Here is a 23,293-nt window from a genome sequence, read left to right on the forward strand (position 1 = left end):
TGCATGATTTGGCAGTTATTTTCTTTTTTTGCATGCTATATGCTTTCTGGGCCAAAATTAGGGGTTTAAGATTTTTATTTGAATTTTTTTGCACCGAGGACAGTTTTTTTGGGGTTGTTTTTTTTTAACTCGAGAGGGAAACTTGAGTTAAAGGCAATCCCAAGTATTTTATGTGGACTGGTCGGATCAAGAGGCCACAGAAATGAGCAACTGGATAGTTCTCTTTCTTCGTATTTGACAAATCATTACATAAAAACAGCACTGCCAAGTTTACTGAGGTTAATTGCACAATCATTGTCTAAAAAAACGATCACTATCATGGGTTTAACAAAGGAAATAAAAACGGTTGACCAAAATAAATATTTAACAGCTTTTGCCAGAGCTTTCAACTACTCAATGTCTTCCTCAGGATATAGTATAGAACTGAGCTCTTTCCAGAACTTCTGAACAGAGGAAGATAAGAGAGTTGCGGTTGAAAGCTTTGGGAAAAGTCTTGTTGACCCGAGTTCAGATCGAGTCTTTTGATAAGACGAACGTCAGACAAATAGTCAGCAACCGTTGGCTTGATGAATCATTTCTATGTGAGACGAGTTCACTGGTTACAGCTTGTAAAATCTGTCTGAACTTGTGAACTTCAACTATTTCTCACACTAAGAAATAAACTGAGAAATAAATTGGTGAAACACTTCTGCTTTTTGTTCAACGTCACCTTACAGATCTGTTCACCCTTCCCAACCAAACAAATTAAACTACAAAATCCACATTTCTGACTTCACATCAGACATTTCAGAAGAGAAAAATCGCTGTGATGTGTAAAAAATGACTTTTACACTTTTATTTGGGCTCCCAATACATAAATCGAGGACACTTTCATCAATACAGAGTCTGCTTAAGACCTCAGGATACACTGAATGGAGGGAGGTCTGGACCCAACAAACCAACCAACAGGTTGAAATCTCAACTACAGTCCTATATACACAATCTTATTTTAGAGATATGTATTTTCTGGTAGTTAATAACATGTATCATACTGTATAGCGATCGGCGAGGTACAATCACGGGGCCGTTTCGCAATTGTAGCCGATATATCTTAAATGCACTTTCACAGCAGATGTAACGTAAACTTCATTTGTAGCTCCAGAAAGAGTCTGCACATTAAGTTCAGGCGCAGCCTTGGACGTCCCGACAGACAGCGAACGGGGTCTGCCTCACATTTGTGTTGTTTTTTATTAACTATTGATGCCCTCTTTTAAAAGGTAAGCAGACCGCGTTTCCTAAGACGGACAGCAAACGAACTAGTGATGCATCTCCATGGATACAGGTAATGCAACCCAAACAGAGGAAGATTCGTTCTTATAATAAAAAAGTTCAAGACCTGAGATTTTCAGTGGAACAAAATGTCTCAACATACAAAAAAAAACTCCACAACTGTCTGTAAACGGTCACGACGGCTGCAAACGCTAGCTGTGTCTTCCCTTTTGTGTGACTTCAAACATGCACATTAAAATCATGACAGCTAAAAGAAAGTTTAAAATCTCATTATTCCAGCCACGCGGCCTTAAAACTTCCTTCCGTTGTAAGCTAGTAGCACGCAGCTCTATGCAGATCATTTGACAGCTTCACGAGACTCGTCAATAAATCAGTGTGTGGACACGACTGAGGGCGATGCAGAATTGCGATAACTTAAGACAAATAAATTCCTTTCTTTTAAAACTCTTTTAAACATAATACCTTATTCTAGACAACACCGCGGAGACTCTCCGAGGGTTACAAGTTCATTCCTTGGGCACTTAGTAAAGAGTCCAGCATGTCGAAAGTGTCTTTGTAGTCCGTGTGTTCGCCGTTGGCGGGCAGCACGCCGTTGCTGCCGTCGTGGCCGTGGTGCTCCATCCCCCTCTGGCCGCTCTCGGCCGAGTAGTGGGACGAGCCGAGGCCGCCTTTGCTCCGGCTGCTCTTGGACGAGTGGTGGTGGTGGTTGTTGTGATTGTGGTTGCCGGCGTCCGAGTGGGGCCTCTTGCGAGACGAGCTGGACGAGCCCGCGTCGGACGCTTTTATAGATAAGGAGGCGTTCTCTATTGTCCCTCTGCTGTTCCCGCTGAGGGCGTACGGGTGCGAGTGGCCGTGTTTGGAGTGGCGGTGCTCTTTGTGCTTGTCTCTGCCGGGCAGCGTGCCGCCCTGCTCGGAGCCGCCGTGGCGGTCCGACGAAACTTTGATTCTCATCTTGAGCTCCTCGCCCGTGGCGGAGCCGTTCTCGGCGAACGACGCGGGCTGCCGCGCCTTTTTGGAGCTGCTTTTCTCTCTCCGGCCGTCGCCCGTGTGCTGCTGCGCCTGGGAGCGCTTCTTGTGGTGGTGCGAGGAGACGGCCAGCGGGGCCGCCGCGTACATGTCCGCGCCCAGCTCGTCCTTCACGCCGTTCTGCGAGGCCTGGTCCCCCGCCGCCGCGTGTTTCTCCCTGTACTTTTCCAGAGTCAAGACTTTCTGCGGCCGCAAAAAGGCGGCGGCCGCGTTTGCGGCAAGCTGCTGCTGGTGGTGTTTGCCGCCACCGGCGGCTTTGGGTTCATGTTTCACCAGCACGAAGTCCGAGAGGTGCGACTCGGAGAAGTGGTCGCTCAGCGGCTGGTAGGATGCGTAGGAGGCTGCGATGTTGTTGAGGGAGTTCATGTCCGAGGAGTCCGATGATGTGGAAGGGAAGAAGGCGTTGCTGACACCGGGGAGGCCGTCTAAGGCCGTCCCCTGGTAGGCACTATCCGCTGTTTGGCCCTCCGTCTTTGGCTTCTTGGCTGCTTGAATAGCCTAAAAACACAGAACTCAACATGAGACACTGAACTGGCCCTAAGCTGCCATCACCTGCCCTCGTACAAGTATTAAGGACTTACCCTCCAGTTTCGTATCCTCTTCAGTTTGCTGGGCGTCTTCTCTAGGATCTGAAGAAACTCGTGTGTGAGCTCTGAAAGCGATAAAGACAGCCGTCAGTGATACTGCATAGCCTCGCCTCCCTAAAAGGGTCTCAAGCTCTTTCTAAGACTACATTTTTTTTATAGAAATGTCCAAGAGACGGATACACCAGCGCTAAAGAGCTCTCACCATCCAGCAGCTGCAACGTCACGGTGCGGTCCACGTACTCCCACCAGTGTTTGCTGTCCGTAGACACGGGGATCTCCCAGTTGGACCACTTGCAGGCCAGGTGGATGCAGACACACGCAACGACCGTGGGCCTGTACTGCAGGCAGAAGGTGGTGAGGTGCAAACTGCAAGGAGAGGAGGGGAGACAAGAAGGAGAGGAGAACGATACGACGGTCAGCTGGAGGCTTTTTACGCGACAACACAGACACGCTATACACATTTTAAACCAATTAACAAGGCGAAGTTCTCCGACAATGAGACTAATATTATTTTCACATCACAGACACACACCCTTACCTCATAACACGGGGACAGCTAATCTGTTAGGATATCTTCTAAACGTTTGAATGACACATTGTTATTGAACCTGAGTTTGGCCACTTATCATTTGGATTTTAATTTTTAAAAATGGGGGAAATTATAAAACATTAACAGTGTTTCCCAACGCAGCAGGAAATTACTATTGAGAAACAAATTAATTAATGAAATAGTGTAAAATGAGTAGCGACGGTGCATTTTATTAACTCGGAAACTTCACAACATCAACACGTGGGAAACACTGGCGCCGGTCGCCAAAACAAGTAAGCAGAAGGCTTTACGTTTTCTACGGTTAACTTTCTCTGACACCCTGGATCCCAAACTACACCGCAAACTGGCTCCTGGGGATCGAAGCTCGTATTTATCAAAAGGCCTCAGAATCACACCGCCGTGCAAGTACGACGTCTCCTGCTGAGCAACAGTGCAACGCCGCTGTTTAGCAGCACTCTTAAAGACGCGAAGCAGAAATTGCCATGCCGTGTTTTGGTGTTTATGTGTGTTGCATTTCAAAGATTAAAATTCCAAATGCAGAAACACTAGGCGGCATTCAGGTAAATATAGTATTTAGAGTCCTACGTGCTACATATCCCCAAACACAGAGACTTCTGTAATGTTGCCTAGTCTCTGGGATACGCCGCTCAGATATTGATGATATTATTATTCACTAAACTTCCAGCTGGACTCCATTATTTGTGTATAAACCAAAATTAAGAGTTCCTATCTACCATCATCTGCTGAGAACATCAATCGCTCAGACTTGCATATCAAACTAGCAGCCTCTGTAAAAACAAAAAAGTGAAATAACAGCACAATAATATAAAAATTAGGAGTTGTGTGTATGTAAGGTCAGAATGATTATGTAGCGTATCTTTACTACGATACAAATACATTAAAACTACGGTTAGATGTTTTTCTAAAAACTGCATGACTACACAGAACAAGCATTCAGTTTGCAGCGTAGTTTGGAAGTTTCACTGTTAGCTCTGTTAGGGTAAAAAATGTGCAAACAAAATTGAAAAACTGTAAACTATACTTACCAAAGCACTCTATAAGTTTAAGAATCTTTAGTGGCAATCTATATTCAGGCTACCATTTGAGTTCTTTCTTTAGACATATGCACTCCGTACCAAACAACCATGAGAGGTAAATAGCACCACTACACTCCACATTGTGCATTCAACCCCTCTGTGCCAACACAGAGCCCTTGTACAATACACCGCACACAGCAGCCTGGCCGGTACTTCCCCACATGGGGGTTCCCGGGGACCCAGGCGCAAACAGGGCGTTGGACACAGGAAGGGGGGCCCTGCAGGACAGGAAGCTATAGTGTGCCATTACAGTGCAATAATGGGAACAGGATAATAACCTGTTGGTAGCCATGAAATAGGAAGTCTGTGCCAAATCCTTGCTTGCTGTAAAAGAAGGAGAAAGTTCATTTTAGAACTGAGCCGTTGCACTTTTTCACTTTGAGCAATGTAAAGTGGGAAAAGCAGGTTGTACCTCGCACTAGCTGGGAACACCTCACAACATCTGTGTGTGGATGATCGATTGTTATTTCAAAACCTGCAATAAAAGAGGTTGAAGGAAGACGGTCAGCCACTGGCTAGTCTAGTGTGCTGTTGTGGTTTACGTTCGTTAAAACAAGTAAACACGAATGCTGCTACAGTGGCTGTACTGCAATTCAAAACAGACACAAATAGCTGTCATAGCACTTACCCAGTGTTTGCAGCACTATAGTTTCCAGTGCTACGAGCTCTTGTGTCTGCTGCTGGAATGCCTGGAAAATATCAATGAAGGAACTTGAAATCCACTTGGTTCAACTTGTCATCAGCATTACAACTAAATAAAAGTGTTGGCAGGCTAATCCTGTCACCATTCAGTTTGAATTGAGAAAATCCTATATGCTCTTGTGTGGCGAGTATATAAGTTTATCTGCGGTCATACAGCATTGCGTTGATTTAGGCCAACCAAGGGCACTGAAAACTTTACATCCATCAGATTGAAGCAGAGGCGATTTCGAACAAATTGTCTTAACTAACCATTATTTTAACCGTGTATTATTCAATTGGTCTATTAAACCTCTGACAATTATAGAAAATGAAGTAAACCTATTTACTGCAGTCAAACTGTGAGGTTTTTAATTGCTTGTTTGTCCCAACAACCAGTCCGTAACCCACCCGATTTCAATTTGACTCACACTGGGCAAAGAAATGCAGCAATGTCGTTGCTGTTGAGACGCTGGCATTCTTGCTTGAACAAATCACTCAACCTGTTGTCAAAACAGTTATGCTGTTGCTGCAGTTTAAATGTCTTTTCGCTCCAAAGCCTCAAAACTGAGTGTAAATTCCAGCAAATCCAAAGCCGGCTCCCCGGTCGTGGTTTACTTACGTTGCTCTTAGTGTCTATAGCTGGCTCTTGTGGGTTAATGCAGGCATGGGCTATTTTAATGACATGCTCCAGCTTTCTTGGCTGCTCCTCAACTTTAGCTGCCAGGAACAACGTAGTCTGAGAAATGACCTAGGAGGGGGAAAAAACCTCAGTTCAGTTTTCACAGCCGGTGCCACCAGTAATTATGGCATCAGCCAACACTGCAGTGGTACTTACGTTTCTATGGAATTTGCTGAAGGAGTGGATCATATAAAACCTGTGCATATATACTATAGCAGTGTTGATAATCAGTTGAGACCTGGGGATCGGGTTAAGGCGTAACACACGTTGGACACAGTCAAATAAGCTGTGACTAACAGTCTTAGTGAGGCCACCTCGACACGTTAGCATCGAGCTAGTTGAGCAGAGAGCTAGCAAAACGTGCATCGGGCAGGTTAAAACCCCAGAACCAATTCATGAGCTTCAACTCACATAAATATGTAATAACGCATTCACAACGTGTCAACTGGCGTAGTTTACACGTACAACCAGCACTAGTGACAATTTGTCGCTGATATAATTAGACACAAAGCTAACAATGGAATCAGAGTCTAAAGAGACAAAACAAAAGCTAAGCTAGCAGACGGGCCTTTATGCTTCCGGCTAGCTAAACCCAGATGCCGAGTGAGCTCCGTTAACCGGGCTACGACCGAGGGTCACGTACGTGGCAGTGAGAGGCTACTTGTGTGTTTCCAGGATTTAATAATTAATTGTAACCATCCCTGCCAGCCCGGCCCTCCTGTACGCTAATGATCGCTCGAGCTAACCCGTCCCTCGGCCAGCTAGCCTCTGCGTCTCGGAAAGGATACACGTTGAGTCTCTGGCCTATGTCTTGGATTAAGTTGGCGGCCTGCTGCCGGTAAGAGAGCTCCCTGTCGGCCTCGATTCCGCCGCGTCGAGACGGCGTGTTCTCGAGCTGCTCCCGGGTGAAGAGCCATTTCGTAGAGGGTCCCCGGTGCACCGCCATTACGCTCCCACAGCCAAGCCCGACGGTGCTAGCATCGGGAGGGAGCGGGGCGACGGGGGCACCGGAAACACGAAACGAGCAGCCGAGGCTGCTTCAAACCGGTTAGCCCGTTTGTGAACAGCGCCCCCAGTGGGCGAGGGTGCCCACGTCACCCATCGGTGCCATGTGTTATTGATGTTGTGTATGTTACGCGTATTTCCTCAACAAAATGTTTTTTTTATATGTATAAAGTCGTTGTGCTTTGCTCTTTTGAAGACCTGGCTGGTGTTTTCCTGGTTGGTTTAGCAAAGAAAACACAGTAGTGCTGGTTGAAATATCCGGATCAACCACTGGAGGTCACAACTGTGCTTTGCATTATTGTGAGCCCCTAGAAACACGTGTAAGCTATTTCCTTTTTACCACTATTACTTTGAAAGTTGGTGCATTTCGATTATAAAAATGTAAGCATCCCAAATATTCGCCACCGAGCCTCTGGCCTGATTTATGGCTGAATTTTGGGGAACATGTAGAGGAAGGACTCAAGAGTTTATTTTTATCAACACAATAAGAGAACCAGACCACATCTGAGGTTGTTTTTGTTGAATTGTGGCTTTAGACGTGGCTTCATTTTTTTTAGATATCCTAATTACCATAAGACTCACAGCGCCTCTGGCCTGCACTACTCTATTTCTACCACTAAACGGCAGCAGAGACCAGAAAAAAGAGGAAACAAAGTCATGCGCGTCAAGAGAAAACTCCCTCAGGCCCCAGGTGATCAAAACAAAGAAAATGTGGAAGTGCTGTGTTTATAGTAGGAACCTACTGCATGACAACTCTACATACAGCCGGAGTCTGTACAGGACATGTCAACATGTTTAATGTCTCGGCTTATCAGTGTTTCCCCCTCAGATTGGATGTCTCCACCTTCTAGGACCAAGAAAAACAAATTAAAAAGAAAAACATTCCATGGAGGAGGAAATAACTATGTTTAGGCTAAGTGGGCTTCCGATCACGAGGACAAACCTGTTGTGGATAACTTGTTTTGACCACTAAAACAGCGCACGTGAGTCCGGTCTGCGCGTCCCCCGGCTCGCGCTGCGCGCTTGGGAGCACGCGCGTTGCAGCGCGGCGGCGGTTCTTCTGCACGCGCGCGAGCGCAGGTGTCGCGAACACGAGTTTAAACCATACCTGGACTCTAATTACTAGGAAGTAATTAGAGTCCAGGTATGGTTATTTTCACGAAGTCGCCAAATTGCAGCCTGTTGTGATTTTTGTTGTTTCCAGACTGAGCGCGTTAGTCAGCGTGCAGTTTACACGCAGCACAGCTGCTGCCAGCACCGGTTACCGCCTTCAAAATAAACAGCCAGCCGGTTTCTTTCAATGGAAACTGCAACACAACGTTTTAGCAAGAAGAAAGCAGTGGCTTCACTGAGCCTCAATGCGAAAATATAAAACAATTAAATTAGAAGGTTATGGATTCAGAATTTGACCGACTAAAACAATTTATCTAGTATTTGTTTAATACGTGTGTTTTGGAGTACAATACCCAATGTTTTCTGACTCTAAAATAATTAAATCGTACTTCAAACATCTGCCGAATTCAAACATAAATCAAAAGGCTCAGATGTATTTTCTATTTGAACAAAACGTACATTTTCGCGTCATTTTTTTCCACACAAATAAGCGTTTGTTTTGAAGTTCGTCATTAATTTCCGGTTTGGTTTCGCCTCACGCTCGTGCAACTTGGCGCAAGTGGACCCGCAGCCCTGCAAAGGAGTCTCCCCTCCCCTCCTTCCACCGTCTCCGGGAGTCTCCCCAGTAGAGAAGCCCGCACCTCTCGCTCAGGTGTGACATTTTTTCGAGTGCCTGACTCAACCGGAGCCGCCGAGAAGATGACGGACGCCACACCGCCAGACCCCACCGCCGTCCCGGAGCCGGTTGTAGTGGACCCCACGGCGGTGAACGGCCAGTGCGAGCAGACGGACTCCCAGCAGCGGCAGCAGGAGGAGCAGGAGGAGCAGCCCAGCGCAGAAAGTAAGGGAGAGGGTTTCAAGATGGACCAGGAGATGAAGATAACAGACAGCGTGGAGGACGGAGGTAGGCGCTGGGAGATCTGATGAAAGTTATTCACACACATGATATCACTGCTGCAATCTTAACGTTACAGTCAATATGATACATTATTTACAGAGCTGGCAAGATGAGCAATACAGTGTATTCTGCTGAGACCTACGTGACTGTTATTACATGTTTTCTTTTGTAGGTGTGAATACATTAGTGAAACAAACAAGCAGCATTTTAAACAACAGGGAAAAAGTGTGTTTATTTTCTATGTGTGTGTCTTATCTACGCTGTGATAGATATGTCATGTGTGTGGGAAATAGCTCTGTCACTGTAATGTAATAGATGCATTTATACTCTTATTACAGTTATAAGGGTGCTAATAGAAGATTGGTGCTTGTTACGTCATAACAATCCTGCAACTGACGAACGCAAAAGCAGACTTGATGCTCATTTGAATGGATGACTCTGAGCACGTTTTAAGCCTCATGCGAGTCCAAAGTCATGAAACCAAACTGGTATTAACTGTGTTTAGAGAACAGACTTTTCTATGGGAAAGAGGTAATAACACATATGAGTAAAATAACACCACCAGGATCAACGGATGCAGCAATACAGTGGCTTTAAGTCACTTTCATGCTCATCAGTTATTATTACAACAACACATATGCACATTTTCTGAACATAGACACTGAACTAAAGCGGTGAGTGTGTGTACGCTTGTGTCACTGTGCCCCGTGTCGTTGTCTGCAGGCCTCCTGGAAAGCAGCATGCGCCTGAAGCCCCACGAAGCGCAGAGTTACCGCAAGAAAGCTCTGTGGGTGTCCTGGGTTTCCATCGTGGTCACCATCATCCTGGCCATCGCCGCTTTCAGTGAGTACGCTCTCGGACCCGTGTGACACCCGACACCTTGATGAAACAACAGACGCCAAAGACCTTTAGTCTCCCACCACTTTCACTCTGGAATAATACAAATAAGCAGTTATTTTCTGCGTGGACGCGCCGACTCCTTCCTGAGTCTCTCAGATGTTTACACTTTGTATTTCTCTTCATGAATGTCGCTGCATGTCGACGGTTCCCTCTCTTTGAGTCCTGATAGATAGTTTAACGACCCCGCAGATGATTAAGACATTGGAAGAGACTCGGAGGCAGGTCGACACCAACGTGTCAGATATCTTTAAAAACATCACAGACTCTGTTCGCCTCTCGCCTGTCGCCACCACCACACACACATCGTACTCCACCTCTTCCTGCTCTGCAGCAAAATGCAGATTAGTGTGCTTGCCGGACGCACACGAGAAGAAGACGAGCTCTGCTGCAACATCGCTTTGCAGATGTGCAGAGATAGGAGTTTCCTGTAAAGCAGGAGACCGATAACAGCGAGAAATAATACAGAGTACATGCAGACTTTCATGTACAAGCTGGACAGGCTTTTCGTGAGACCGGGGATCCGACTTGCAGCCTTTGGCTGTACGCACACATGATTGGTTTATTTCGATTTCCGACGCTCCCCAGAGAAATACAGGGAGAGAAGAACATCCAGCGGTTCGATATTTAATTGGGAGTCTCGTTTGAGGATGAAATTAGGAATTGGGATTCGATCAATCGGGTCGGAGTTATTGAGGCGACGCAGCAGGGCGTGAAGGAGCGAGGTGGATGAAGTGAGGAGACGTTTGGTTGCAGAGTTCGGTGTCGTTACAAACATTTTGCCCACTTCCTGTTCCGATAAGGAAGCGCCGGAAGAGAAGCAGGGCGGGAAGGCCAACTTCCTTCTCTGTGTGTGTTAGATTGCTTCCAGTCTGGAAGAGGTTTGCTCGTTGCAAACGTTGAATCAGAGCTCAACATTTTATTTTCCTTGTCGATGACCACGCCGTTGATTCGAGTAGCTCGGATCTTATCATTGCTGTGCGGCGCCTCCTTTTAGGGCCGCCTGCAATTTCCTGTTCGATACTGCGAGGGGAAAAGAAAATTAATTAGCAAACAAGCTGCCGCATGAGTAGCATGACCGCTCCTCAAACACTCGCTTCTGTATATCTGTCACCGGCTGTTTGGCAGCGAGCCGGGGACCGCCATTGTCAACAAGAGCATTTTAATTGTGTGAGAATCCTGTTTCTAAACCAGCTGTTAGCATCACAATCCTCCCTTGACACATCTGCTTCTGTAAGACGCTCCACGCACGAGGGAACAGCATCAATAAAACATCTTTCAAAGGAAACTAATGCACTCCGAGCGTAGGAAGAGCACCGTGACGCTTGTGTAACTGTCCTTCATTAGCAACCTGAATTGTGAAGAGACAGTGAGTTAGTCCAAACGCACGGCCTCTACAGCGACATTTAGATGTTTAATGGAACAGACACCACAAAGCAGGTTCATTTATTATACTGTTATTGTTAGAAATACACTTATTTGCTGGTCGGTGGGTTTTTAAACTATTTCCGCGGACAGAATGATGTCCGCTGGCTATCAGGCCCTGTCACACATTAGCAGTATGCAAACATTTGGCATATCTGTGAGAGTGTGTGTGTGGGAATGTTGTTCGTGGCGAGCAGCTGCGGCTTGAAGTGTATCGTACAGGCGTTGCATTTCAGTTTTGGGCCCAGTCGCCCTCACCGAGCGTGCCGAAATGGCTTCAGACGTTCCCAACTCTACTGGCTCTACTTTACTGGGAGCAAAAGTTGGACTCCTTGGCACAGAGACGAGCAGATGGATATCCCACTCATCTCCAGGGGCGTCATGTGACCCGGCATGTCACATCCAGCTGACCATCTGGCGTCTGAGAATAAGAACCGAGTCGAACCGAGTGCAATAAGAGGACGCGTCGTGGAGCCCCATCGCCGCCGCTTTCACTAACGAGGTGCAGCCGCTGCTACGAGAGCCCAGAGGGACAAAACACCATCAGACCACCAATCCTGAAAGACAAGAAGGAAACGACGCTGACAGCAAAGTGCTCCAGAAACAGCCAATAAAGCAGCAGAGCTCAGACAGCGTTCTTCCTTCCTTTCTTCCTTTTTCTTGTCAGATGGTGTGTGTGTGTGTGTGTGTGTGTGTGTGTGTGTGTGTGTGTGTGTGTGTGTGTGTGTGTGTGTGTGTGTGTGTGTGCGTGTGTGCGTGTGTGCGTGCGTGCGTTGTAACTCCGTCCCAGCTGACACCCAGCCGGCTTTCTCGGGAGCCAATTAGCCGTCGTCGGGGCTCGGCTTTGACAACTGCAGACTCATTTACACACGGTTTCTTCTCTCGGCGCCTAATGAAGGAGCGAGGAGAAGAGGAAAAAAGACGGTTAATCAAAGAGGGAACGAGGCAGGAGAAGGAGGAGGAGGAGGAGGAAGAGGAGGAGGATGAAGAGGAGGAGGAACAGGAGGAGGCATTTCTAGATTTTTGGCCACCAAGTCATGATTGGTCCTTAGGGAAGGAGGAGGGGGGGTTCATCCCAAATGAGACCTCTACCAACTAAAATATGGTATAAAACGGCATGAAAGCAGGACGTTAACTTGGGTAAATTCCATTGTGCTCCTCCTGTAGCAGCCGTGTGTGACTCCTCGGCCTCCACAGCGTCCCTCCCTCTGTTTACCTGCTGTCAAGGTGTGTTTGCTGAGGCACAGGGTCTGAAGAACATCTCCACCCAGCATGTTTAAAGACGAGGTTATGTGATCTGGTTTTGCTTTCATATGCTACATACAGTACACACCAGTACGTTAAACTGGTTTCACATGGATAGTTTTCATGTTTAATTGACTGTGTGAACGAGTGAAGTTGGAGTTTAGCGCCTCACACCTTTCAAACGTCTATTTCTAGTGTTGTTTTTGTCATTATTGTGGCATCTTACTCATAAATAATGAGGGGTTCCTGTGACACAACAGGTTGTTGTGATCTTGTTTGCTTGTATTGTGGCTTAAAGTTGTTGTACAGATAATTATTTTACAATCCTTAGTTGTGCCGCATCCCTGCAGATCTTTGCTATGATAAAAAAAAAAGACACATCGCACCTCATTTGTATTCAAGGGGTCGTTCGTGTGTGTGTAAGTGTTGTGCGATGGCCGACTTCATTTCTGTTTTCATTTCGGTCCGTGGAAGTGGACACTCGCTCCTTCAGCCCAGAGAGACATGAAACAATAACGGTTGGAAGGATGGATGAAGAAATGAGCTTTGGAGACTGCAGGAGGAGAGAAAAACAGAGGGAGGAGGAGATGAAGGAATCCTGATTCCACGATCCTTGCAGCAGAGCGAAGACGAGTGGAGGCTCAGGGAAGGAGGGATGCTGTGTTCAGCATGCAGGGCTGAGTGTCTGGCCCCCAGTGAGCGCCGCTAAAAATAAACCTGGGAGGAGAGGAGAGGATCCCTCCCTCCATCTATCTGCATCTTCATCTCGCTCGTCTCTCCTCCCAGTTCCCCCGCCATTGCAGGTGTGCGGATGATTGCGTGTTTTCAACACATCTACAGCTCGTTATCAGGGGGCCAAAACAGCCCCCCCCCCCTCCTTTCTGTTAGCTTTGTTCATGTGAGCAGACAGTGACAGGAAGCCATCTTGCAACATAACAGACTTTCCTGCTGGTGTTTTTGATGGAACTTATGCCTGTAAATCAGAAGATTGGGGATTAAAGTTGGATGTGTGTGTGTGTGTGTGAGCTCCACTTTTTGTATGTAATTTCACTTGTTTAAGATCCCTCTCTGTTTTTCTCTTCAGCTGTTTCCATCATGCGCCACAGCGCGTCAGCGTTTGGATTTGCTGTAAGTCGAAAAAATCCTCCACTTCTTCTCCAAGTGCTGCAAGAGAGAGAGTCACACTGTAACCGTGTGTGTGTGTGTGTGTGTGTGTGTCCGTGTGTGTCCTTCACCCACAGTTCGACGCCGTGCTGGACGTGTTGTCCTCGGCCATCGTGCTGTGGCGGTACAGCAACGCCGCCGCCGTCCACTCGGCGCACCGTGAATACATGTGAGTACCGCCACCGCTCGGCCGGAGCAGCTTGAAGGCGATAAAGTCGCTCTAATGATGGATGAATGAAGTTTTAGGGAAGTTTGTTGGGGAATCATCCTATTTTATTGTCCCATATGACCGTGTGTGTGTGTGTGTGAGAGTGTGTGTGTGTGTCTTTGTCCGGTAGAGGAGTGTGTCAGATAAAGAGTCTCTTCAGCTTTGTCAGCCTCGGCCCGCTGGGACCGATCGCCTCGCATCTTATCTGTACCTGCAGAGAATGGTGTGTGTGTGTGTGTGTGTGTGTGTGTGTGTGTGTGTGTGATGGTCAGGTGGGCCTTTTCAGAGCCGGCTGAATGGCGAGCGACTGAAAGGGGGGGGGGGGGGGGGGGGGGGGGGGATGATACACTGACGGGACTGAACCAGCTGATCTTAAATAAATAAATTCAGTAAAAACAAAAACATCTGTTACTGAATGAATCCGATGGAACATCACACACACACACACACACACACACACACACACACACACACACACACACACACACGCAGACACACACAATAAACGAGTGTATGAACGCGTGTGATCGTATGTTCAAGACCCCGAAACCAGAAGTTCAGGTTTGTATCAGTAAAGCAGACGAATGTTGAAGTCTGATATCAAACGTGTGAAAGCTTCACATTGAAATACACACACAGCCACGTGACAGCCGCCTTCATCGTTTCCCTTCAGCGGCTAATTGGGGAAATTCAGGGAGCCGCTCAGCCAGTAATTGGCTTCACCGAGAGTACACACACACACACACACACACACACACACACACACAGATAAATTCACGCATAAATGGTTTGAAACACTAGAAAGTGAGAATCACATGCAAGCGACTAAAACACACACACACACTGTTGAAGTTATACACACATTGTACTGATACACACACACACGGTTGTACAAGTACTCGTATACACACGCATCAACAGACACACACACACACACATTCTGTTGTTCTCTTCCAGCTGCTTTTTGTGCATTTGTGCGACGGTGAGTGAGGGAAGCTCCTGCGACCAGAGAGCAGCGGTGTGTGTTTGGTGGAGGAGACACGGCTGAGCCCAGGTACAGGCCGGTTGCCAAGGTAACAAGCATCGAGATGTCAAAGCGAGACAAAACAACAACAACAACAACGCCTCGAGTCACGCGACCGCGGCGAACGCTGGAATGAGACGCTGCTGCTGCTGCGGCGCTGGGCTTAAAAAAGGAAACAACACCTTTTGGAGACGAGAAACAACAGGGGGCCTGCTGTGTGTGCGTGTGTGTGTGTGTGTGTGTGTGTGTGTGTGTGTCCTGCTGTGGACTCCCTTGAGTGATGTCGGGTGTTGCCGTGGTTACCTCATCCGGTCAAAGCCCAGCACTCCCGAGTGTCAGAGAGCAGCCGTCCGGCTCCAACACGCGCCGCTAGCCGTGCGCGGCCGCGGCGTGCGCTCCACTGGTTTTGTTTGTTCTGGTCTCCCTGGAGACCGGGTTAATTGGGTGGAGGTTTTTTTTTAAAGGACATCTGCTGCTTCCCAGTCCTCCCACAGCCTCTTGGCCCCGTTCAGTCCGCCGTCACCCAGACTCGCTTTAGGGAAATGTAGTTTTTTCTCTCTCTCGCGTTTGCGTCGTTCTCTACTTGACTTGAGTCTCTTCTCCTCCGCAGAGCCTGTGTCATCCTGGGCGTGGTTTTCATCCTGTCCTCCCTGTGCATTATGGGTAAGGCCATCCACGACCTGGCCACCAAGCTGCTACCCGTAGTGGTAAGGAGTTATCCGTTATAATTGCCAAAGCATGAGAGCGTGAGATCATACGACCGCATGCTGTGGTTACATGACATCATCGTTCATCAGAGGTCAGGAGGTCACTGCTGTGACACCACGACTCGACCAAAGACGAGGATTCTCTCTCAGAAAACCTCCCAAGAAGTCCTGTTGGCTCAGTGTCTGTTTCTACTAACATCCTCTCAGTGTCCGAGACAAACGAGCCGAGACTGAAGCCGAGAGGAGCAGCTCAGTTGCTCCTGAACAGACGGGAGGTTCTGGCTCTGGAGCATCACAAGTTTATTTAAATGTTATGTTGAGGAGGCAGTGTCGTGCTGCAGGACGGCCTCCTGCCCCCTGGGCTTTGCCCGGCTTCCTGTCTGCGTCCCAAAGTAGTATCTCGTAGTTATCGGGTCATTCTCTCCGAGGGATCCAAATAAAAATGATGAAATGACGACATATTTAGAAAATATGCCTGTGGCAACCCAAGTAAAGTTGATTGAAAAAAAGGGTCTGTGTGTGTGTGTGTGTGTGTGTGTGTGTGTGTGTGTGTGTGTCAGTGCATGAAGAATGTCACAAATCCCAGGTGTGAAGACTCGAGCACTTTCACAGGTCCTGAAATAGTTTTTACTGCCTTGTTGCCGAGCGATAGTCATCTCTCTAGAAATGGCGTGAAAGGATCTGAGCGATGATGACGACGATGATGATGATGAGTAAATATTGGATCGTTATGCTTTGGTGAGCTGAATTACAGCAGAGCCTCGCTGCCCCTTTCCACTTCAGCTCTCCTGTGTGATCCACGCTGCTGTGTTTTTGTGAGTAGGAACATCCCTGTTGTTGTGTTGCAGCCTCAGATGTGTGACTCCATGCTTTCTAGACGCGCTGCCTCCGCTGGAGGATCACAGCGCTGCGCTCGGATGTGAGGAGGCGGGGCAAGAAAAGCCTCGAACAAGTCTGGCTGCTCTTAAATCATGGGTTTGTTTTCGTGCATGTTTCTGCAAACGGCTCGCTGGGGCTCTGAGTTCAACTCGCTTTCAAAAATCCTTCATCGATGTCGCCGACTGCTCGTTCCATGTGTTCATGTGTGGCTGCAGCGAGGCAACAACACAAGGCTCCTCTCCGTCACACAGTCGGGTTTAGCACACAGGATTCTGGTGCATCGCAGCATGAGTTATAGTTATATATATATAGAGAGAGAGAGAGAGAGAGCATGTGACTGCTTCACAGGCCTCCACTGCTCAGTATGCAGTCGCTGGAAATGAGGTTTGTTTCCTCAGCCTCGCCTCCTCCTCCCTATGAAATGTTAATAAGGTAAGCAGCTGCTTAGGTATGCTGCGGCGACGAAGAGGAGGTTAGAGACAGAGAGGAGGAGGAAGGGGGGGTATGTTTGTTTTTTGACACCTGGCTGCTGTTGCTCTGCTCGCCCTCTGAGCCCAATTAATGTCATTCAGCGGCCAAAACGCAGGCGTGTGTCGAAAAGACATGTCAAGAAAGTATTACAAACCCAACCCCGTTAGTTGTTTGTGTGATTGTTTCATTCCCTTCACCTGTCCTCAGCCACGCCCATGTGCGTCCCCTGATCGTCCCCTTCGTCCACCGCCGTGAGCGCACCTCTAAGCGTAGTTTTTAGATGCACTTTGTTCACTTTGTGTTGTCTCGTTTGAAGTTTGTCTGCTTCCTGTTGTGATTCCTCTGCATCGTGACACTGACAGCAAGACGAGAGCGTCTGCAGAGACATTTCTATCATATTATTTTCAACAAAAATACCTTAAATCTAATAGAAAGGTGAGCGCGTCCGCAGAGAAGCATTTTGATCATAATGTTCATATTTAGATGAATAAAAGAGTGAAATAGTGAAACTTTGAAATGTCCAAAAAAGTGGAAAAAAAAAGTCATGTCGAAAAAAAAATGAAATACTGCAAAACTACTCGCAAGGAGACAGAGAGACAATAAAGGTTTACTGTGATGAACAGATCACCTTGATGGGTGAAGGATCAGAACCTGGAAGGTTGTGGGTTTGAATCTCAAGAGGCTAATCTTGTTTAAATTTGTGTTTCACGGTCGCGCTTGTTTCACTGGTTCAATGTCATTCACTCATGAGCTACATGGGGACTTTAGCACAGTGGTATCAGTGTTGACCTGCAACCACAAGGTTGCATGTTCAATCCTCATAAGTGCTTCAAGTTTTTAGGTCTGACATGCAAAGTCATTTTTTATCATTATTTCACTCTTTTTACATGTAAATATGACAATAATGGGATCAAAATGTTTCTCTTCGGAAGCTCTTGCCTTGGTATTAGTTTTGCAGGACTTTTTTGCCCGACATGCTATAGTATGACCTTTTTTTCACTTTTTCAAAAAAATGAAATCCTGCAAAACTAATACCAAGGCAAGAGCTTCCAGAGAGAGACATTTTGATCCCATTATTGTCATATTTACATGTTAAATGAGTGAAATAATGACATTTTAAAAAATCCAAAAAAGTGAGAAAAAGGCATGCTATAGCATGTCGAAAAAAAAAAAAAAATCCTATACTGATCTCTATAGAGTACTGCTAAACTTGCAGTCTCTCAAACAGAAGGTGCTGTGTTCGATTCCCAGATGACAGTTTGTTTGAATTTGTGTTTCACGGTCCCTCTTGTTTCACTGGTTCAATGTCATTCACTAATGAGCTACATGGGGACTTTAGCACAGTGGTATCAGTGTTTGACCTTCAACCACAAGGTTGCATGTTCAATACCCAGCTGTGGTTGTGAGTTCAATCCTCATAAGTGCTTCAAGATTTTGGAAGATGTAGGCAGGGTGAGGCATAACTTACTGGGTTCAAATCTCACTCGTAGGTACTTAAAGAGATTAGAAGTGGAGTGCTGGTGGGCGGCTATAGCACAGCTTGATCAGCGTTTGCCCTGTAACTCCCGGGTTGCTGGTTCAATTCCCAGCTAAGTTCGATGTCTCAGGCTGGCACAGGTTTCTTGTCCGAGCCACCAGTGCCGGGTATTGCTGGTTGCCCGGCGCTGGCTCGGTCCAGACAACCGATCTGTAGTAATAGCTTGAGACATGGGCATTGAACCAGCAACCCGGGAGCTACAGGACAAACACTGATCAAGCTGTGCCAAAGGCCACCCCCCAATTTGCTTTTACAAAATGACACAAAACCCTAGAGAATTGGCTATGAGTGGGATTTGAACCCACACGTACAGACTCTTGTTACAGGACAGATTCCTCATCACTGCACTATCAGTCCATTTCACTCCTGAAACTCTTGTCTTTGCATATTTGACTTTGTCATTGCATGTCAGACCTAAAAACTTGAAGCACTTATGAGGATTGAACTCACAACCACAGCTGGGGATTGAACATGCAACCTTGTGGTTGGAGGTCAAACACTGATACCACTGTGCTAAAGTCCCCATGTAGCTCATGAGTGAATGACATTGAACCAGACGATTGACAGCTCTGTTCACCACTGAGCTCAAGTCACTTTTCTGCGAGGGGATTTAACTTAGTGTGATTTATCAGAGTGTCTAGAAAAAGAGTGAAATAGTGATACTTTAAAATATCAAAAAAAGTGGAAAAAAAGTCACGCTATCATGTGGAAAAAAATGACAAAAAGCGTCTTTGTAACAAAAACACCTCAAATCTATAATCAAGGAGAGAAGCATTTTGATCATATTATTGTCATATGTTCGTGTGCACTTCATCACTGGTTTGTGAATTTAATTAGAAAGGCTCCAGTGACCTCTGAGAGTTTAGGACGATCCACACGCCGGCCAGAAGCCACCAGTAGCGAGTCTGAACGGGTTCCTCCACATCCAATCATCGCCATGAACGGCGCTCGTGATTATCGATGATGCCCTCGTTGGCCCGCCCGACTTATTAAAAACACCATTTTCATATTCTGCACAGGGATCTCTGGAAGTCAAAAGCAAATGTCAAGCACAGTGTTCACGTTCGTGTGTGTGTGAGAACGTTGATGAGAAGTTCTCCTCATAAAGGTACATCAGGGATGTTGAATATTAGATTTGGAGATATTCTTTAACCGTGAAGCCGCTGCAGTGGGGACAGACACACAATCACGTCCAGGAGCCTCCAACGTATTCCATGAAAAAATATGACAAATGCATGATTTACTCCCACTTGAAACCAGCCTGTACTTGTCAGACTGGATGGTTGGTCCCCATGTGGTCAGTGTTGCCCTTCTGAAGGTGTTGTTTTCCCCGCTGGTCCTCCATCTCCGCTTTGATGTCTGCGAGCTCGTCAGAGCAGCTTTTCATGGCTCCGAGGCCATAGTGCAATATTAATGCTGCCGCAGAGGCCGAGTGCTCTGCAGCGCCGCGCTCTCTTCTCTCAGACACCCCCCTTCACCCCCTCCATCTCCTCCATCTCCTCCATCCGTCCTTTGTGCATCCTTTGTGCTGCTTCCAGTGAGGCTCACAATCGGTGTGACAAGAAAGAAAAGCTCAAAGTTCTCTCAAAGGACGAGCGTTTGATGAGCGCGAGATAATTGCCGGAATAGGTGATTAAATCAGAGCTTTGGAGAGCGGATGGCTGCAGGAAAGCTCCTCAAAGGTGGCAGATCTGTGTCACTGTGGTGTTTTGAGTCATAAGTCAAGAAGGAATGAGCTAATTATGACAAGTTCACATGTCTAATTGGATAAAATGATGACATTTTGGACATGGATGTATGATACTATGTGTGTGTATATGTGTACACAAGATTGTATATTACATACTAGTAGTAGTTTTTTCAACGTACTATACTATGACTTAATAATTATTATACATACTATACTACCATTTAATACAATCACTTTTTCCCACGTGTTTCATACAATACAATTACTTTTATAACATATCAAATTAGAAGTTCTGTTTCTAGGAGCATTTTTTTTAACATATGACTTTCAATATCACAATTTCCAACACTTTAACTACACCACAACTGACTTTTCTTCATGTGGACCTGCCAGTCCTGCCCTTTGAGGGAGGCTCTAGGATGGAGCCCTGTGGGACACCAGTGATGTGACCGGACAGCAGAGACCGAGCACGTCGTGAAATGGAAACAAGCCATCACTCCAACTGTCTCTCTTCCTCTTCCTCTCCCTCAGGACGACTTCCTGTTCAGTGTGTCCATTGTGAGCGGCTTGGTGTGCGTCACCCTGGCTGTGTTCAAGTTCATGCTCGGCAGAGTGCTCACAAGCCGGGCCCTCATCACTGACGGTAGGTGCACACGCAAAGTCTTCCACATACATGCAGAAAGCGTGAGTTAGTGTGAGAAGTTATTGGTATTTCTATTGCCACACATGTCCGTAAACATGTCTGTAACACCCGCGCACGCTGGTGGTCACCAGTGTCGTCAGATATAAGAGGCATTTAAAGCATGTCGAGCCCAGCGCTACACACTTTGTGTACTATTAGAGGTCACAACATACAATTTCTCCTCTGGACTCTCTGTAGGCGTCTGGGGGGGAAGCACAAACACACAAAACCTTCACCAACCGACTCTGTGGAAGATTTATTTTCTTTATTTAAAACAAAAACGCTGTTGTGTTACCTCTCCAGGCTTCAACTCGCTGGTGGGAGGAGTCATGGGGTTCTCCATTCTCATCAGCGCCGAAGTGTTCAAGCATGAGCCCCAGGTGTGGTACCTGGATGGGACAATAGGCGTCCTCATAGGGCTCATCATCCTCTCCTATGGAGTCAAGTAAGTGATCACTCAGGTCAGCAAAGGGAGGATCGAAGTATATGCAGATATCATTCTGTACATCTTCCTGAAACGCCGCCTCCTCTTCTTGTCCGCAGGCTGCTGCTCGACATGGTCCCTCGGGTCCGACAAACCAGGAACTACGAGCGTTTTGAGTGACGGAGGGAGAGGAAGAGGTGGAAGAGGGTTTCTGGAGGGATGAAGAGGGCCGACTGACCGACTGACTGACGAGGGTTAGAGCCCCCGCTCGCTCCTCAGACCATCACATCGAGTCCTCGGGTGCCAGCGGAGGCTTCAGCGTCGACGCATCCTTTGGAACCGAGGACCGATGACGACGGCACGGACGGATCGAGTTCCTGCCGCCTTTTAAGTGTTTTAAAACTCGTTACATATAATATATATTTGTCTGTCTTTGACGTGGGGCAGTGTGTTGTTTCACGCCTCCGCATTTAAAACAAGAGGGTGAAAGATGGAGGGAGTCAAAGCAGCCAGAGAGAGACGAGACACATGGACACCACAGAGTCCACAACTCCTGAGAGGCAATGTTTATTTAATTTATCACCTGCAGCAAGTTGATGTACAGTACCTCAGTTACGCCTCATCGCCCTGTCAAAACACTGCAGTTTGTTTTTCCCATGGTTCTTAGAGGCCTTTGCTATAAAGTGCTTGTGTGGCAGGTGAGACGGAGCTGACGTAGCAGAGGAGGATTAATGGATTTACCTTTTCTTTATGACGAGCGGATACATCAATACGCGGCTGGTTTGGCAACACGCGAGTCAGTGTTCACTATATTTATCTGGAGTGTTGTGGCGGGAGCCGGCAGCTGGCGCCGCTTCAGCAGCGCGATGCCAGCGCCGGTCCCGGGCGATACAAATCTTTTGGCATCCAGTTGCAAAAGAGAAGCGATGACCTCACATTCGGGAAACAGCAGACAGTAGACCAGTAGCTTCGGGTTGCCGCCTTTTTCTTCTCTTTAAGTTGAAGTTGCGCCATCTACTGATCAGGAGCGGTGCCCGTCGCACTCGTGATGAACATATTCGGCTGAGAGATACAACCTCTTTGCACACTTTGATCTTCATACTGGAGTCGAAGGCTGCAAGAGACATAAAAAGAGTTAGATCAATAATCAATAGTTATATAATTAGACAATCATATATGCTCACTGCGTCTCCGCTCCATGCGACAGGTTTCCATTACCTGTTTGTTCTAGTTGATCTTTATTGATTGAAGGATTAGTCGAAGCTCTCTGGACTCCCTGCTTGTCACACGAGGTGAGCCAGTGTGTGACAGGTGGAGTGTTGAGTGTTGGTTTAGTCAATTTCCTCAATTTGACCCTTGATGTGTGACGGTTTCTTAGTCTGGATGCCTTCAGGCAGCAGCTTCAGTAGAAGCAGATGTCTGGAGACCGGTCCGGGGAATCTGTTCGATTGAACCGCCAACCACTGAGCCACCATAAACTCGCCCCATAAGCTAGGACACGCCCACTACTGGTCCCAGCGTCTCCAACCAGTTCAGAGGGTTACGCTGAACTGGGACGTCTGAGGAACTTGAACCTTGTGAGCCGAGTTTAATCTTTCTGGCGTCGTCACGTTCCCGCCGTCAACTCGTGTCCTGGGTTTGTTTCGGGATTTAAAAAGGGAAACCCCGTATTTTTCTGGTGACCTATGGAGTGATAAAACAGAGTAAAGACCCTCCACAGCAGCTCTTTTTATTTAGTTTTACCCTGAAATTTCAATTTGAATGTGTAAAAGCACAAAAGTGAGTCAGTGTAGCACAGTGGGGAGGCTGTTAACGATGTGTATCTGTTATTTATTAGTATATACTTAGTATTCCATCAACATGGGGGGAAAATTCATCACCACACTGACATTTCCTTCCATCCCATCGGGGCTCCTTCCTGACTCCGAAGCCTTAAGTCGCACCGCTCGGCGTCCGGTGACGGTGAACGGGATCATCAGCTGCAGCGCAGCAGGAGGGAGGACCCTGCAACCGAATGTACACACCGCGCTGTGGG

At 47.1% G+C, this 23,293-nt stretch overlaps 2 protein-coding genes across 4 annotated transcripts; one reads left to right on the plus strand and one right to left on the minus strand.

Annotated features, from left to right (window-relative positions):
* Positions 1 to 784: 784 nt before the first annotated feature.
* On the minus strand, positions 785 to 6,898 carry ccnt2b (cyclin T2b). Of its 3 annotated transcripts, XM_068590488.1 has the most exons (9): positions 6,678 to 6,898; positions 6,046 to 6,127; positions 5,830 to 5,958; positions 5,158 to 5,218; positions 4,942 to 5,004; positions 4,808 to 4,853; positions 3,085 to 3,248; positions 2,877 to 2,947; positions 785 to 2,793 (listed from the first exon to the last, which is right to left on the minus strand). In XM_068590488.1, exons 1-9 carry the CDS (start codon positions 6,833 to 6,835, stop codon positions 1,768 to 1,770), a joined length of 1,800 nt encoding a protein of 599 aa, XP_068446589.1. In that variant the 5' UTR covers positions 6,836 to 6,898; the 3' UTR covers positions 785 to 1,767. The 3 variants fall into 3 exon arrangements, 2 of the variants coding, with proteins under 2 accessions (XP_068446589.1, XP_068446590.1); XR_011078271.1 differs by lacking the exons at positions 785 to 2,793; positions 2,877 to 2,947 and having other exon boundaries at positions 3,198 to 3,248; positions 4,479 to 4,853; XM_068590489.1 differs by lacking the exons at positions 785 to 2,793; positions 2,877 to 2,947; positions 3,085 to 3,248 and having other exon boundaries at positions 3,340 to 4,853.
* Positions 6,899 to 8,053: 1,155 nt separating this feature from the next.
* On the plus strand, positions 8,054 to 21,764 carry LOC137794016 (transmembrane protein 163a). The gene is made up of 8 exons (XM_068590555.1): positions 8,054 to 8,911; positions 9,629 to 9,748; positions 13,557 to 13,600; positions 13,714 to 13,805; positions 15,479 to 15,575; positions 20,684 to 20,795; positions 21,138 to 21,279; positions 21,378 to 21,764. The coding sequence occupies exons 1-8, from the start codon at positions 8,707 to 8,709 to the stop codon at positions 21,436 to 21,438; spliced, it is 873 nt and encodes a 290-aa protein (XP_068446656.1). The 5' UTR covers positions 8,054 to 8,706; the 3' UTR covers positions 21,439 to 21,764.
* The last annotated feature ends 1,529 nt before the right edge of the window (positions 21,765 to 23,293 follow it).

The sequence above is a fragment of the Clinocottus analis genome, unplaced genomic scaffold (genome assembly GCF_023055335.1).
Source record: "Clinocottus analis isolate CAN_PGR_092001 unplaced genomic scaffold, fCliAna1.0.p SCAF_24, whole genome shotgun sequence".
NCBI lineage: Eukaryota > Metazoa > Chordata > Actinopteri > Perciformes > Cottidae > Clinocottus > Clinocottus analis.

What these genes read in the sequence shown, in the direction of transcription:
- ccnt2b (XM_068590488.1), bottom strand. Translation starts at nt 6,835, where the DNA reads ATGGCGGTGCACCGGGGACCCTCTACGAAATGGCTCTTCACCCGGGAG. An exon ending in CTATAGACACTAAGAGCAAC is followed by an intron (nt 5,219 to 5,829) that starts GTAAGTAAACCA and finishes GATATTTTCCAG; the next exon opens with GCATTCCAGCAGCAGACACA. An exon ending in TATTTCATGGCTACCAACAG is followed by an intron (nt 3,249 to 4,807) that starts GTTATTATCCTG and finishes CTCTCCTTGCAG; the next exon opens with TTTGCACCTCACCACCTTCT.
- LOC137794016 (XM_068590555.1), top strand. Translation starts at nt 8,707, where the DNA reads ATGACGGACGCCACACCGCCAGACCCCACCGCCGTCCCGGAGCCGGTT. An exon ending in AGACAGCGTGGAGGACGGAG is followed by an intron (nt 8,912 to 9,628) that starts GTAGGCGCTGGG and finishes CGTTGTCTGCAG; the next exon opens with GCCTCCTGGAAAGCAGCATG. An exon ending in CCAAGCTGCTACCCGTAGTG is followed by an intron (nt 15,576 to 20,683) that starts GTAAGGAGTTAT and finishes CCTCTCCCTCAG; the next exon opens with GACGACTTCCTGTTCAGTGT.